At 47.4% G+C, this 16,281-nt stretch overlaps 1 protein-coding gene across 1 annotated transcript in view; it reads left to right on the plus strand.

Annotated features, from left to right (window-relative positions):
- TXNDC11 (thioredoxin domain containing 11) overlaps nt 1-16,281 on the plus strand; it is a 39,129-nt gene that overhangs the window by 21,345 nt on the left and 1,503 nt on the right. The window contains exons 7-11 of the mRNA XM_083585633.1: nt 3,055-3,255; nt 6,666-7,425; nt 9,578-9,726; nt 10,166-10,275; nt 13,737-13,817. Coding sequence (XP_083441759.1) covers nt 3,055-3,255; nt 6,666-7,425; nt 9,578-9,726; nt 10,166-10,275; nt 13,737-13,817 — 1,301 coding nt within the window. The remainder of the gene's footprint in view (nt 1-3,054; nt 3,256-6,665; nt 7,426-9,577; nt 9,727-10,165; nt 10,276-13,736; nt 13,818-16,281) is intronic.

A 16,281-nucleotide genomic window follows, 5' to 3' on the forward strand; every position in this document is an offset into this window, starting at 1 on the left:
AATCTATGTCTAAAATGCAGCTGCTGGATTACTGGCTGGGGCTCCCTTCAGCTCTCATATAACCCCCGTTTTAAAACAGCTGCACCGGTTGCCAGTTCATTTCTGGGCCAAATTTAAGGTTCTCACACTAGTGTTTAAAGCCCTAAATAACTCAGCCCCCAAATTCCTGAATGACCGCCTCCCTCCCTACATATCCTCTCAGGTGCAAAGATGGCAGAGGGGTCCCTCTTGATTGTTCCACGGCCTTCAGATGCTTGGGGGGTTGGAGGCTTGGGAGAGGGCCTTCTCTGTGTCGGCCCCTAAGTTGTGGAAGTCCCTTCCCACAGAGGTGAGCCTGGCTCCTTCCTTAGACAGCTCTTGGCAAACGCTGAGGACCAAGTCCTTGACTCTGGCTTTTGACATCTGAGATGTATATTTTTCGGACCCACCTTATTACTGTAAAGAAAATATTGTCAAATCTTTTTTATTGAGTTTTACAGTGCAAATTTAAATAAAAACATTCAACATCACCATTATTATTTAGAATTCCCTGAATCCTTTGACTCCTCTCTGCCCTTCCATGGTTACCATTATCAATCTTTTTTCAACTGCTTCACTTTTTTCTGTTTTTAATAATAATCCATTTTTACCATAGTTTTTAGTACATTAAAAGCATTATTCAAATCGTTTTTAGTTGTTTACAGTGTTCTCTTAAATACAGTGTTCTCTTAAATACATTGTAACATTTTCCCCATAACTTCTTAAAAGTTCTTCTCTTCCTGGTTTCTGATTTTCCCGGTCAATTTTGCCAGGTTTCAGCATAGTTTATTTCTGTAATTTTAACATGTTTATTTTACTTCTTGTAACCTGCTTAAGACCTTAGGGTGAAAGGCAGGTTGTTGTTGTTACTGTTAACGATGGTGATGATGCGCGTGCACACACATCTCTCCATCCTACATCCAGGCAAGTGAGAGACATTTTCACCATTCAAGAATCCATTCCAGCCAAGCCAAGCCACTCAAGGAGGTTGCAGAGCAGGGCCATCTTATAAAGCAGAGGTTCGGCAGTCAGGCACATAGGCAGTTATCTGGGGTTGCATTGGCAGGCAGATACTCCAGGGCTCAGAACAATGGGTAATCCAAAAACCTAGTGCATGGAGGGGGAGGAGAGGTAGAGTCTAATAAAGGAAATTAGCTTACTTATGTAACAGTGGCCAAGGTCAGCATTTGTTTCGTGTTTGGAGTTACTGAGACAGTTTTCTCCTTTTATGCCAAATAATTTAGTGAACCATCTGGAAGATGGTACAGCACTGTATGTGTGTGTGTAGTCCCCCCCCCCCGCCTTTAATTTTAGGTAAGCAAAATCCCATGTTGCTGAAATGTTTATGTGTCATGAGCAAACTCCTTGAGTGCATTTTGCTCCCCAGCCTTTCGTCCTCTCTCCTTTGTCTCCAGGCTTGCTGAAGCTGAGCTGGGTGGGAAGGATGATCCACGCTAGCATAAACTTTATAAAACAGAGGGATGCCTGCTGATTCCAAGGATGTGGGCTCTTAAATCCAACCTCTCAGAAGGTAGCCCATCCAAGTGCATTCAAGGCACCTTTTTCAGTGAAGCAACACTGAAGCATCACATGCAGTTTTAGGAAACGAAATTTACCGTGTCTTCAGGATCACATTAACAACATGCAGAGACATTTCAGTGGCTTCATAGCCTGTGTGGTTGAAAGAGTATCCTAAATCATGTCATGAGAAAATGGTCCCTTCATATAGATATATAGATTCATACACAGACAGTGGAATATCCAAATGCACAGCCCCCGTCATTTCCCCCAAAAAACATTAAAACATTTCTATACATTTATTAAATCAATAGAATAAAACACGAGCAATGATAAAAGGAGCAGATAAAAGAATCGTGTAACAGATTGACATTTGCTGAAACTAAAATCTGCTAAAATCTCTGGATGGGTAAACATGTTTTTGCCGAGCAGCTAAAAGATTTCAGTGTTGGCACAAGATTTACCCTCCCTTCCAATCTTAGGGGACGCGGGTGGTGCTGTGGGTTAAACCACAGAGCCTAGGACTTGCCGATCTGAAGGTCAGCGGTTTGAATCCCCACGACGGGGTGAGCTCCCGTTTCTCGGTCCCTGCTCCTGCCAACCTAGCAGTTCGAAAGCACGTCAAAGTGCAAGTAGATAAATAGGTACCGCTCTGGCGGGAAGGTAAGCGGCTTAGTCATGCTGGCCACATGACCCAGAAGCTGTACGCCGGCTCCCTCGGCCAATAAAGCGAGATGAGCGCCGCAACCCCAGAGTCGGCCACGACTGGACCTAATGGTCAGGGGTCCCTTTACCTTTACCTTACCAATCTTAGGAATGAATTCTTGGTCAGACTTGAGCAAAACCAAAAATTTATCTCTGAGTGGGGGGAACAGTTCTGCCTGCTCTTTCCATTCTGCAGCTGTGCATCAGACCTCAGCAGCTTCACTTCGACAGTTTTACTTCCTACCAATTCCTTGAGTTATACGAGGGATGAGGAACCTCAGGCCCAGGGGCTGAATGCAGCCCTTTCTGTGTGGCCCTTGGTCACACCTCTCACCGAACCTGCTTTGCACTCTCCCTGAGGATTTCTGCCCAGCTCGAGTGTGCTTTTGAACCCTGATAATGCTCCTTGCTTGCCAAGATAGAGAGCAGTGTGTGAGTGAACCAATATTTATTGTCCTAACCGCTTTTGCTCCTGGCCCCACACACCACTGACATGTGGCCCTCAGAAGACTGCCTAGCAGGGTATGTGGCCAGTAGGGGGAAGAATGTTCTCCCAAGAGCTGCTTCCTACGTGGTGACTTGGCTCAGCTTCTTCTGCATCCGTTGCTGGAGCTTTCCCAGTGTCTCTTCAGCCAAAGACCAAACAGTTAAGCAGCAAAGAATGCGGGAACGGGCGCAGTCCATAACTGCCTCGTTTTCCCACCAAATTGTGCAATGGGTCCCTGTCAGTCTGCCATTTCTTAAGGGATGACCAAGTTTTAACTAGCCCTAATTGATAACAAACGCTGAGAGTTCTCTTCTCCCTCTTTCCAGCTCTATCCACACGAAGCGATGAACTACACAGCGGAAAATGTTTGGAAGTGGGCCCTGGAGAATCGCGAGACCTTCGTCCGCTGGCTGAGACCCCATGGGGGGAAAAGTCTTTTGCTGAACAACGAGCTGAAGAAGGGACCGGCACTCTTCCTGTTTCTTCCTTTCGACCCCTTAGCGGAAAGTCATCCCCTTGTAGATGAGGTGAGCTTAGGAAGGACCCTGCTGGATCAGTGTCCAGCCAGATAGCTATGGGAGACTTAAAAGCAGCACCTGGGGGTCAGAGCACCCAGCATTTGGAGAACGCAGCCATTGTGGCTAGTAGCCATTCGGAGCCTTTTCTGTGAATTTGCTTATTCTCTTTTAAATTGATGACCATCACTACCTCTTGTGGGAGCAAATTCCATAATTTACTGTATTTTTCGCTCTATAAGATGCACCAGACCACAAGACGCACCTAGTTTTTGGAGGAGCAAAACAAGAAAAAAAAATATTCTGAATCTCAGAAGCCAGAACAGCAAGAGGGATCGCTGCGCAGCGAAAGCAGCAATTCTTCTTCCTGTTCTGGCTTCTGTGATAGCTGCGCAGCCTGCATTCGCTCCATAAGACTCACATACATTTCCCCTTACTTTTAAGGAGGGGGAAAGTGAGTCTTATAGAGCAAAAAATACGGTAATTGTGTGAAGCAGTGCTTTCTTTTTTGTCAGTCCACAAAGCTTTGAAGATCTGGCATGCCAGCTTGGAACTGCCCCCCCCCCCCCCAATAAGGTTATGACAGATAGAATGGAGTGAGGAGGAGCCTGCGTTTAAGATGCACCTCCTGTTTAAAAGGGTCAAGTGATGGGAGTGATGCTTACCTGTTTATAGTGCCAAAGTGCTACTGTGCATCAGAAGAGGCAAGACTGGGTTCGAGAGATGCCTCACCTGACTCGGCACAAGGCAGCTCTGAATGCTCATGTGCAATGAAAGAGTCACTGGGGTATCGTTTGCTCATATGTAGGCAGGCTTGCTCAGGTAGAAAATGGGACTCTGCGCGAGCTTCAGGCCCCTAGTTCAAGGAGTTCAGATAGTGCCCTGAACCAGTCCTTGCTCTGATAGCTTATCTCTCTTTCTAAATGTAGCTGGAAGAAAAGTTGTGTCTTTCTCAGTGGGGCCAACCTGCAAAAGAAGGCATTGGTGTGTGTTTGGGGGTAGGGTATCCCTATGAAACTGGTGTAGGAGATTCTGGGCAAAGCTTTATCTGGAGGCAAGAGACTGTTCTCATTTAGCAGGAGGAAACCAAAGCAAATACACTTAGGGTATTGGTGAACTTCAACGCACACAAGTTTTTCTTTGCTTTGCTGTGGTCAAAGGTAAGCCGCTGCTTATCACCTTCAGAGGAGTCAAGCGATTTTGGCCACAGACATTTAATAACGTTGGCTGACCCCAAAGCAAATTCCTTCGCGTTGCCCTCTTGCAGGGCAAAGGAAGAGCAATAAGCATGTTGTTTTGGGAGGCAGGGATGGAAAGGTTAACGGATTTGCAAATAACTCACAGCAGGTCAGCCTCGGAATCGGAACAAGGTCTCCTGCATTCCTTGCTTCCATTTCCACCCTCTGCTCGCTCCTGCGCTGTCTTAAGCATTGCTGACGCTGAAGCTGGTTTAATTGGCTTTCTGAACTGAGGGAGAGAGGAATGAAGCTGTCAGGGCAGGTTAGAGATAACGGCCTGCCTATCTTCTGGAGGTCCTTACTCATCCTCTGCATAAGCAGGGCAAAGTGAGGGCAGTTGTGTGTTCTTCTCTCTGTGTGTGCTTTTTAACTGAGGCACCTTGAGCTCCTTGGAGGAAAGGTGAGGTGTAAGCAGAATAGTTATTAGCCAGCCTGCCCTCAGACACCTCCAGAAATCAATTCTGGCACATCAACAGCCTGGAACGAACAAGCAGAGGAACAGACTGCCTTCCTGGGTTGCTTGGAGGCAGACGTAGCTCCCTCCAGGTGAGAAGCTATTGACAAGCCAAGCAGAAAATGTGCATCTTTGCCTGTCCGCCTCAGATGCACAGCAAGCTTACATAATTTCACAGGATGTTTCGCCCTGTTTCCCCAGGATGGTGACCCTCCAGACAGTTGTTTGCCTACATTTCCCATCATCCCTCAGCTTCTGGAGGGCCACAAGTTCCTCTTCCCTGCCACGTGCAAATGTGGGGAGTAACGTAAGCATCTGCAAACTAAAAAAAAAAACCACTTTAAAAAACAAAACCTGCCCCAGCCTCATCCTGTTCTTGAAAATCCCAAGTGCTTCTCCTGGCCAGAGATGACTCCAGCTGCCTTGCACAGCTTCCTTTCGCTTTCAGGGGGCCTCTTATGTAATTTGTTTACAGTAAGGGTTGCTTTGTGATTTTCCTTCCTGCTTGGGGAGAGCTTTGCTTCCCGGGCGGCCGCATGGCAAGAAACTCTCCGTTCCAGCATCTCTGCCAGCACAGCTCAGAAGGTCCTGCACATCCCTCTGCACAGGCCGTCTTGGAATTGTTGCTCTGCCATCCCTCCTTGTTTCACAGCACCAGCTTCATCTGGGCCAAACTAAATGCCATAAGAGACGCCACCCAATATCTTCCTTTTGCTTTCTTGTTCTCAAACCCAGCAGCATGTGGCAACATGCTGCTTGCGCATCACCCAGCCCTTGCCTCGTGGCACAGCAGCAGCACCTCTTGCGTGGGATTGAGAGTGAGCAAAGAGACGGGCATCACATCGTCATTCGTTGGGGCTTGCATTTCGCCAGCAGCCCTCCTCCCAGGTAGCGCCCGCTCAGGATGGAAAGGGTGGTCTGATGTTCAGGTATACAGGGCAGACACCCCATTGGGTATGCCTAAAGGAGCTCTTCGGGTCTTTGCCTGTATTTTTTATTTTTAACAACAAACCTTTAAATACGAGCAGGATCGAACAGCTTTGGAACTGACAAGCTCAGAGAAGTAGACAGAAATCACTATGCATTGTGACCTAAAGGGTATAGAGATTTTTCTGGTCTCTGTGTGACCGTTCTTCAGCTCAGCCCTGGAATTCAGTATTCTTTCTTTTAAAAAACACATACAAACACTTAAATGGGGCAGGTGGCTAATTATTTAAGTAGCCCTAAAACTACTTTTGGAGCGGGCAAGACTGGAGCTTTGCCTGTAATATACACGTTAGCTCACTTGCCTGGGTCAGCTGATGCTATTTACTCTTACCAAAGTGTGTCCTGCCTTCTGCTTCTGGGCTGAGGTGTTGCTTGAAATTTGAAGCAGAACAGCCTTTGAGCGAATAACCGTGCATTGTTGCAGAGATTGCTCAAAGTCGGTGGTTTTCAAATACTGAGATTCCTTGGAAGCTTCCCAAGGACTTGTAAATATTGATATTGAAGGCACAGCCATGGGGAGAATAATGGGGTGTTTTCTAGGTTGCTTGTAGCATAGAACCGTGGGGACGTTTGAGTGTATCCTAGAATATAGCAACACACAGGGTTTTTCCCAGGGACAAACTGAGAGGGAAAGGGCGATAACTTTGCCAATTGTCTTTGGTTTCCTCCCTCCTCCTGATATTATAACGGTGGCCTGTTAAGATGAGGAGAAATGTCCATACGGCTTTCTTTTCTCCTCCTAGATCTCGGAATTGGCTTTGGAATACAAGCGCTGCAACAGAAGCCATGCAGGGGAAGCGGGTGCCGGGCATTTGCAAGGAGGAGCATCCTCAGCGTCTGGCATCCGGCTCCCTCTGGCCGAAGCCATCTCCATCACCAAGTCCCCTTGCTGCAACACAGTGGTGCTGCCTCCCCAGTGGCACTCGATCACCCGGACCCACAACGTCTGCGAGCTGTGCATCAACCAGACCGTGGGGGTCCGGCCCAGCCGCCTGGGAGGCCTGCACTGCAACTTCTTGGAGATAGAAGCAGCCTTGGACTCATTCTACCTCAAGGAGAGGACCTTTTTCCAAGTGATGTCCAAGACGGATTCCTTGTGCAGCAACTTTCTCAGCTTTTACAGCCCTTTCAGCTACTACACCGCGTGCTGCAGGACAGTGAGCGGGACCCCGCTGGGCTTCTCCGGCTCCGAGGAATTGGCTCTTGCTTCCCATGGGAAGAGATGGAAAGACGATTCCCAAAGCTCTATTCCTCACATTGAGGACAGGAGCGGTCTTATCCCGGAAAACGCCCTCTGCGACACTTACGTGACCGGCCTGAGTTGCAGGACTAACAAGACCTTGAACCTATACCTGCTGGATTCCAATCTCTTCTGGTTGTACGCGGAGAGGCTGGGAGCATCAAGGTCTACTCCGGTGAAGGAGTTTGCTGCCATTGTGGACCTCAAGGAAGAGACACACTATATCCTGGATCAGGACCAGGCCCTGCTGAAATCTAACCTAGGTACAGTACAACCGCCTCATTAGTTCAAAGTTTGGGTGCAGATGTCACTGTTACCAAAAGCACGACCCAAGTTTGCAGGGAAATTGGACTACTGATTTAAAATGGTTTCTTTTTGGCCTCTCCTACTTCGTTTCTAACACCACTGCTCATCAAGATTTGATTCCAGGACGCTTTTAATGGTTTTTAAAAGGCATCAGATATATAAAACCACGAGTAAAAGATGAAATCAGTGATTCTTAGAAGTATGTTAAAAGTGCTATAAAAGACCTCTTTTTTGTTTTTTGGTCTAGCACAGAAAAGCAAGTACCATATATTTCCGTGTATAAGTCAAGGTTTTTTCTTTAAAAATTATGTTAAAAATTGGGGGTCGTCTTATACCCGGATAGTGCAGAGGGTGGACGGGCGATTGGTTGCAGCCACGAGCAGGAGATTGTCAGCAGCTCTTGGGTGTTTGATTGGTGGCCGGGGCAATGGCTGTTGTTGATTGGCTGCCCTTGCGGTAATTGGGCAGGCGGTTGGCGGATTTTCTCCAACTGTCGGCAACCCTCCTCCCCCCCAAAAAAGCTCAATGAGTCTGGGCAATCCTCCCCAAAAATCTTAACAACTCTACAACTCTTGATAATCTCCCCCCATTTTCTTAATTTGGAGTCCCCAAAAACAGGGGGCATCTTATACACGGAAAAAATACGGTAACATTGGCACCTGACATCTAGTCCAACCCCCTGCAATGCAGGAATCTCGACATGTGGAGGTCTTCCCTTCCTGCTGGAGGATATTCTTTTCTTGCCCTTCAAACTTTTATTTGGCCAGCATCACTGCTGAGGCTGTTCTGATTTCTCAGAACAGCCAGGCATGTGAAGCAGACCCTGTGAAGGCTGCCTTAATAGCCAAAGAGGCATACAGCCTGCTAAACCCGGGCTGGAAAGGGCAGGGGCAGGGATGGGAAACCTGTCCATCCACACCCCCACTCCTGGTGTTATAGAATCATAGAGTTGAAAAGGATCATGAGGGTCCAGCAACATCTGGAGGCCAACAGGTTGTCCACCCTACTCTGAATCTCACTTTGTGATGGGTGGACATACAAGGAAGGGCCTTCCTGGTGCTGTGAGGCTCTGGAACTTATTCCTTCAGGAGGGTCCACTTAGTTCTTTCCTCATTGGTGCAGTGCACAACAGTTACTGTCCATCTCTCTTGTGCTTTTATTTTGGCTCAGTGATGGCCGAACTTGGCCCTCCAGCTGTTTTGGGACTACAGTTCCCATCATTCCTGACCCCTGCTCCTGTTAGCTAGGGATGATGGGAGTTGTAGTCCCAAAACAGCTGGAGGGCCAAGTTTGGCCATCACTGTTTTGGCTGCTCTTAACATTGCATGAAATGTTGCCTTTCAGAAAATCTGTTTCGTTGCACCACTTCCTTTTATTGTACTAGATGCCTCGTAGGGGTGGGGTGCAGGGTTCCCAACCCCGGACAGGAAGGCGGGATAGAAATCTGTCCCTAAATTACAGCTTACATTGCCAACGGCATGCTTGACTTTTAGGAGCCCCTGCTGTTACCGTGTGCCGTGCAATACATCCGTGGGCATGCTCAGACACAACGAGAGATTTCCCTATCAAATGCAGTTCTCTGCTCACCTTAGAGACTCGCACACACTTAACGCTCCCACCCCCTTGAAACTGCTTGATAACAGTAGAAGACACGCTATTGGTTTTTTTGAGGCAGCAGCAGAATTTTGACAAAAAGAAGCCGAACCCTGCAAGTTGAGTAAGATAGTTCAGCAGAATTCTAGCTTGATTTGAACAATCCATGCAAATGGATTTAGGGAGGTGCTGTGCAGCACTCAGTTTTCTGCGCATTGGACATGTTCTGCTTGACATCCTAAGGACTAGATACTTAGGTTTGTTGTTGTTAAACTGAGATTCTGACGTTACTCACCCTAATGCCACATTCCATGCATGTGGAAACCCAAAATATAACACCACCCTAACAACAGTTGAGGGGGATATTTCTGTTTTTTCCTGCGACCTCCTGAAACAGCCCACAGACATAATCCTGCCAAGATGCTTCTCAGAGCTAAAACTTGCTTCCATGTTACGTTGTCAAGCCTAGAAGCTCAAAATAACCTCCTGAATGTGGACTCTTTTATTTTTTTTTAGAAACCTTCATTCAAAACTACAGCATTTTGTACAGTCCTTTAAAAAGGCACCTTGTTGGCGACAGGAGGCCCAGCCGCATTCGATCTCAACATGTCATTAGAGAAATTTTCACCGATACTTTCCACGAGGTCACGTTGAGGAGCGAAAAGGTAAGGCTCTCTAGGCTCCAGCGGTCGGTTGCCTCCGCCTGCCTCCGTGGCTGATTCTTGGTTTTGCATCTGAATGGCATGGCCACGTCCTGGGGAATAACAGCCACACCTTGACGATGTCCTAAAACGCAATTGGAAAACAATTCCCATCTCATCTGACCTGGCATGGTGCAAAGAAAGGCTTACTTAGCACAGCTTAGCTGCCCCAGAACCCCGCTCTAGGTCCACAACAGAGGTAGCCTGAGAGCCCTAAAAGGTTAATTTTTAATTTTCCCCCCATCCAACTTGACAAATTTTGTTCTGCGTTTGTGTCCGCAAGTGGAAAACCAGAAAGGGGCCCTTGTAAACATAGCTCAATGGCGTTAACAAAAATGTGGGGAGATGGGGTGCCACGGTGAAAGAAAACGACAACATCTAATCTTCCCTTCATCAAACTCAGGACATTTTGCTGGTCTACTATGCTCCTTGGTGCGGCTTCTGCATGTCTCTCAATCACATCTTCATCCAGCTCGCTCGGATCCTGCCTGCTGATAACTTCCTTGTGGCGAGGTGAGTTTTTCTCCCTTCTTTCCATTACATTAAGTTACTCTTGGGACTGTGTATGCCAGCCTTCCCCAACCGGGTGCCCTCCAGATGTTTAAGGCTGCAACTCCCATCAGCTCCAGCCTGGGGGGTGATGGGAGCTTTAGTCCATAACATCTGGAGGGCACTAGGTTGGGAAAGGCTGGTGTTTGCTCTTAACCAGACTTTCCATGTCTTGATCAGCTGCCCAAGTTAGAGGATTGTGTTTTATTCTGTGAGTCTTTAGTGGGCATGTGGAGCCAGGCAGAGCCACAAAGCCCCATTTCCAGGTTTGGGGAAGTCCTCCATCAGCCCCATCTGCTTTTGGGGGTTTACCAAGCCACTGCCTGTACAAAAAAATGAAACTGCAGAATGAAACACATCCATGAGAAGAAAGAATTCTACAGCTGTCCTCCTCTAGCTTTTCATCTGGAAGCCAAACATAAACAAGACCCCAGTTAAGCTGAGTAACATCCCTAGTTTTTGAAAAAGGGAAGAACTGAACATTTTTTACTGGGCACAGGCAAGTGGGGGCAAGAGGCTTAAGCTCAAATGCTGATGCTGAACTAGAGGAAACTGCCCCACAAATAACAATAGTTTAATGAGAAAAGCTGGTGCTTGGATTGATTCACACATAATACTAAGTCATGATGTGCTTAGACAGATGTGGTCTGTTTGAACATGCAAATGCAGCCCACCAGACGTGCCATGGCTGGCTTGTTTTTTGTCAGCAAACCTCGTTTCATTGGCTTAGAAACCACAGTTTGTTGTAACTACGGATTGTCATTATGCCTGAACCCAGCAGCCTTGCTTAGCCTGGTTTCTTTGGTCACCCTGACCCAGATGCTTCCTAAGTTACAGAGCCAAGAGCAGTGGAAAACAAACCACGCTTTGGAGAAATGTGCCCAAGGCCTTGAACAAATCACTAAGTGGAAGATGGTGGTGTTGGTCTGTTTTCCAAGTGAGGGTTGGAAGAAGAGTAGTTTCTGGTGCAAAAAGTCCAGACTGCCTGGGTACCTTGAACTGTGTTTGGTCAGTCTCTGTCAGCCACTGTGAAGCTTGCCTATTCCATGTGCGGCCTGCACACATTTCCTTCCCTTCTATATATCCTGCCCTATGAAATCACTCTGATATTTAAAAGGTTGTTGGTAATTCACTCTTAGTTGGTTCAATTGTCTCCATGTACAAGAGCTTGCATTTAGGATGGCCCTGGGATTCTTCTGCGTCAAGCCCTGAGTAGCTCTCAGGGCTTGACACACTCTTCAGTGTGGTGTAGTGGTTAAGAGCGGTGGACTCGTAATCTGGTGAACCGGGTTCACTTCCCCGCTCCTCCACATGCAGCTGCTGGGTGACCTTGGGCCAGTCACACTTCTCTGAAGTCTCTCAGCCCCACTCACCTCACAGAGCGTTTGTTGTGGGGGAGGAAGGGAAAGGAGATTGGAGCCGCTTTGAGACCTTTCGGGTAGTGATAAAGCGGGATATCAAATCCAAACTCCTCCTCCTCCTCCTCCTCCTCCTCCTCCTCCTCCTCCTCCTCCTCCTCCTCCTCCTCTCTCTCTCTCTCTCTCTCTGTGTGAGAGGGAGAGATGCATCAGCGTGACTCAAGGACAATTGCTGGGCAGATTATACAGATGTATATTTTAAGCTCTGCCCTTTGAAGAAACTGCTCAACAGTTAATTAAATGCATGATCTGCAAACCCCCACCCCACCCGGCAAGTTTTGCTTGTTCACCCACCTTATTTCCAAGATAAATAACAAGTCCATCTCTCTCTTCTCTTATTTTATTCATTTATTTCTGCTTTCTCAAACTTTCCATCTGCGTCCAGGCCTCCTCCTTTGCTTGCCCTTGAAGGAAGCATATTCCATCTTTTCGTAGCTTGAAGTTTAATCTCTTCCCGTAGTTTCCACAGTATCTTTAAGAATATCTTTCTGACTCTGCTGGTGATGATTGTTGGGCGTGTGTACCATATTCGTTATTTTAGACTAGTAATGTGTGTCAGGAGAATTGAATCCATATTTTGTTTGTTGATTCATTAACTGCTTATAGAAAACCCATAATTAAACAAGAAAAGAAACAACAAAAAAGAGAAACTTCAATGTCACCATAGTGCAGTGTAGTATTACACCCTATTCTGGCAATGAAGTTGCAGGAATGCCCCTCCAGAAAATTGTGGCCGGGGTGGGGGTGGTGTGTTCCCCACCCCTTGAGTTGTGTAACAGATGAGCAGGTACCAAGTCTGAACAAAAATATCCATCAGAGCCACTCCCTTGGCTTCCCTGCATTCTTGAGTAAGCTTATCATCAAGTGCTAATTGCCAGACTGTCTCATACCAAGTTTTAACAGAAAGATTGCCCACTTCCTTCCAATTTCCATTCTGACCACTGCTAAGCATATCATTACTAATGGTTTGCAGTATCTGGGGAATAATGTCTCCTGAGAAAAGGTGGAGAGGAACGTCAGGCAGAATCGTTTGTCTAATTAGCCAAGTATAGAAAAAAATGTGGAGCCAAATGTGGAGTTCCAAACACACCCACCATTGATAAAACCCATGTGTTTCATATACCCTCCAGTGAAGGGGGGACTTAGAGTTAATGTAAATGAGCTTGCCTGGTGTCCAATGCCAGGGGTGGCTCAGTTTGAGCATAGCCCCTTTATTGAGTGCTGAGGTAGCTGACAGAGAAACCCGAGACCACATGCCAGACTATTGAGTTTCTGGAACTGGGCGGCCAGGATCGGATTCCCATGCCAGCAGCCATCCCCATACTTAATATTCAGCAAAAGTGTATACACCTTAGAGACTATCACCTTAAGGCACTTAAGCAGCTGGCCTAAGATCTTCGAAGGCTTCTCAGGGTGCATGGAGCACCATTTATCCTTAATAACCAGTTGGCAAGGGAGTAAATTTGGAACCCATTAACACGGAGATGCCTTAGGGCAGGCATCCCCAACCTTCGGCCCTCCAGATGTTTTGGGCTACAATTCCCATCATCCCTGACCACTGCTCCTGTTAGCTAGGGATCATGGGAGTTGTAGGCCAAAATATCTGGAGGGCCGCAGGTTGGGGATGCCTGCCTTAGGGCATCTTGAAGTTTGCCAACAGGCTTCGCCTGTCAAAACAAAGGTCATGTACCATGGTCGACTTCTCTGTTTCCAAGAACAGAATCAATAATGAGGTTCTGGTGAGCCCCGAAGCCCCCCCTCAAAGGAGGCAGCACCTGCTGCATCTCTGTATGAGTCATTGCTCTGAGAGACCTCCTTCTAGTCTTCCCCTTCTCTGCACTGCAGAAATACTTGCAATTGAATGGCCTTGCAGGAGCAGAACGTTAAAATGGTAATGCAGGAAGTCAATGTGATAAACATGATACTCATGCTTAAGTATGTGCTTGGCCACTGAGTTTATGGTCCTCTATAATCAGCATGTTTGTATTTGTTTTGCTCTCATAACAGGATCGATGTTTCTCAGAACGACCTTCCCTGGGAATTCATGACCGACCGCCTACCTAGCATTCTGTTTTTCCCTCATGATCGGTAAATTTCCCCTTTTCTGGTTCTTTCGTCTGTGTTTTGAGGTTAAAATGGATCATCTATACAGTGGTACCTTGGGTTACAGACACTTCAGGTTACCGACTCCGCTAACCCAGAAATAGTACCTATCTCGGGTTAAGAACTTTGCTTCAGGATGAGAACAGAAATCATGCTCTGGTGATGCAGCAGCAGCAGGAGGCCCCATTAGCTAAAGTGGTGCTTCAGGTTAAGAACAGTTTCAGGTTAAGAATGGACCTCCAGAACAAATTAAGTTCTTAACCTGAGGTACCACTGTATTGACAATTGCCTTAAAGCAGGGACACTCTCCTCTCCTCTCTCCACCCTGACCAGTGGCTTGCCAGTGGAGGCTGCCTAGGGGTTGCCATTGCCTGCCAGCTTCCTCTTTTGAGTTCCCCTTGTAGAACTCAGCAGGGAGGTAGCTGAGCAGACAAGAATTAGTTGACTCTGCCTTTCATTGGCTCCACCTGTTGTCAATCTTTCTGCCTTCTGCCCACTGGTCTGAACTTGCAAAGGCCTTTCAAAAATTAGGCCTGCATGCAGCCCATGGGGCACAGATTGCATCCCCTGCCCCAAACCACCCTGGCTGTAAAAAGAATAGAGCGGTCAAGGCTTCTCTTGGCTTTCCACAGGCACGCTGTGTTAACTTTCCATTCAGGGAGGCGGGCCTCGTGCCAGTTCTCAGCAGATCCTGCTTAGAAGTCCTTGCTGAATGGAAAAACAAAGCACTGAGCTCAGTCCATGTAGGCCTCTACCAGAAAGCAATCATTTGCGAAGCCTGGGTTTAAATTCCTGCGATACATAACCTGAAACAGGCAACAAACCAGTCTAATCGAGGTGGCTCCATTTCCATTATCACCGCCGCTTTCCTCCTGGCGCTCAGCCACGAAGATTTCAGAAAGCTCTGTTGACCTTATTCCAGACAGCCTTATCATCATCACCACCGCCACCCTTGCAAAGTAGGTCAGTATTATCTTGTCGCCGCTCTGCCCAGGAGGTGGAGCTGAGTTAAGAGACTCAGCAGCTGCCTGAGGGTATCTTGTCATAGCAGAGGAGAGGTCTGAAGCAGGGACCTCTCAGCCTTTTAGCTGCTATTTTTATTTCCCCCGGAGGAATTCTGAGCAAAGGCTGCAGAGTTTCAGCGGCAGGATCAAAACCCCACTGCTATCCCCTTGTTCCGTGTGCAAAAATAGACATGCTGCTCATGTAATCTGGAGTGCTCGAGGGGGGCTGGGAATGCTGACTAGTTCAATGACGAGTTAATTAATCTAATTTTTTTGCTTTTATTGCCTTGAAATAGAAAGAATGCAGTTAGCCACAGGTCCCCTTGCCTGTGCCTGCAGCTGTTTTGGATTCCCCCACCCCCAGCTTCTTAGTGGTAGTTCGTGTCTTGCATCTAAGGTGCAGCTGACAATGTCATTTGCTATTGCTCATATACAGCCCCCGAGGTCCATTCTGTGTTGTCTGTAGTAATGGAGTCAGTGTGCGCTTCTGCAAATCTAGCATTGTGCCGATTAGGAACATTTTCATTTCATTTCATTTCCACGGGGAAGTTTGATGTTGCCAGAGGGATATAATAATATAATAATAATAATTTATTATTTATACCCCGCCCATCTGGCTGAGTTTCCCCAGCCACTCTGGGCTGGGGACATATACATATATAATGTATATGTGGGATTCAACAGATGTGCAGCTTGGACCGTGCTTGTCCAAAGTTCACGCAGCTGCTCTCGTGGACGTGTTTTATGTTCTTGCCCCTGCGTTGTTTTTCTCTCTCTTCCCGCTCTGGTTGCAGAGTCAGGGGAAGTTCAGTCCTGTAGGAAAAACAAATCTCACAGTAGGTGACCCATAAAGTTGCAACTGGGACGTCTTCAAGCAAGGGCAAAAGCCGCTGGCTGGGCTTGTCAGGGCCAAGATCCTCAGCTTGCCAGCCTCTCACTTCATGGGAGCAGAGCAGGGCAAGGCAGGAGGGGAGCAGCAGCCTGCAGCAGCTTTTTCGCAAGCAAGGTTTCGCAAGCCAGCCCGCTGCTGCTGCTGCTGAGCACAGCCAGTATTTCTTGCCCTTCTTGCTTCTGGGATGGAAACTGCCTGGGCAGATGCTGCAGGCAATTTGATTAAGCTGTCTTAAGTTTAGTATCTATCACTGAGTTCTAAAGGAAATAGTGTACCAGTTTATTGCACTGCCAAGCTGACCCCCCCTTTGGACTACAGCTCCCCTCAGCCCCAGCCAGCACAGCTGATGGGAACTGTAGTCCAGAACACCCAGAGGAACCAGCTTGGCATGATTGCACAAGAGACGGTGCGCCAGGTTGCCTGCCATGTGAAACACCATGAAGCAATCAAGCAGGGGCTTCTCAGCACATCTGAAACAGGTGTCTGTGGATAAGTGAGCCATCTAGAAAAATGGTTTTGTGCATGTGGACTTCTTAGTAAGGCAATTCCAGCT

The sequence above is a fragment of the Podarcis filfolensis genome, assembly GCF_964270895.1.
Source record: "Podarcis filfolensis genome assembly, chromosome: 14".
In the NCBI taxonomy this organism is placed as follows: Eukaryota; Metazoa; Chordata; class Lepidosauria; order Squamata; family Lacertidae; genus Podarcis; species Podarcis filfolensis.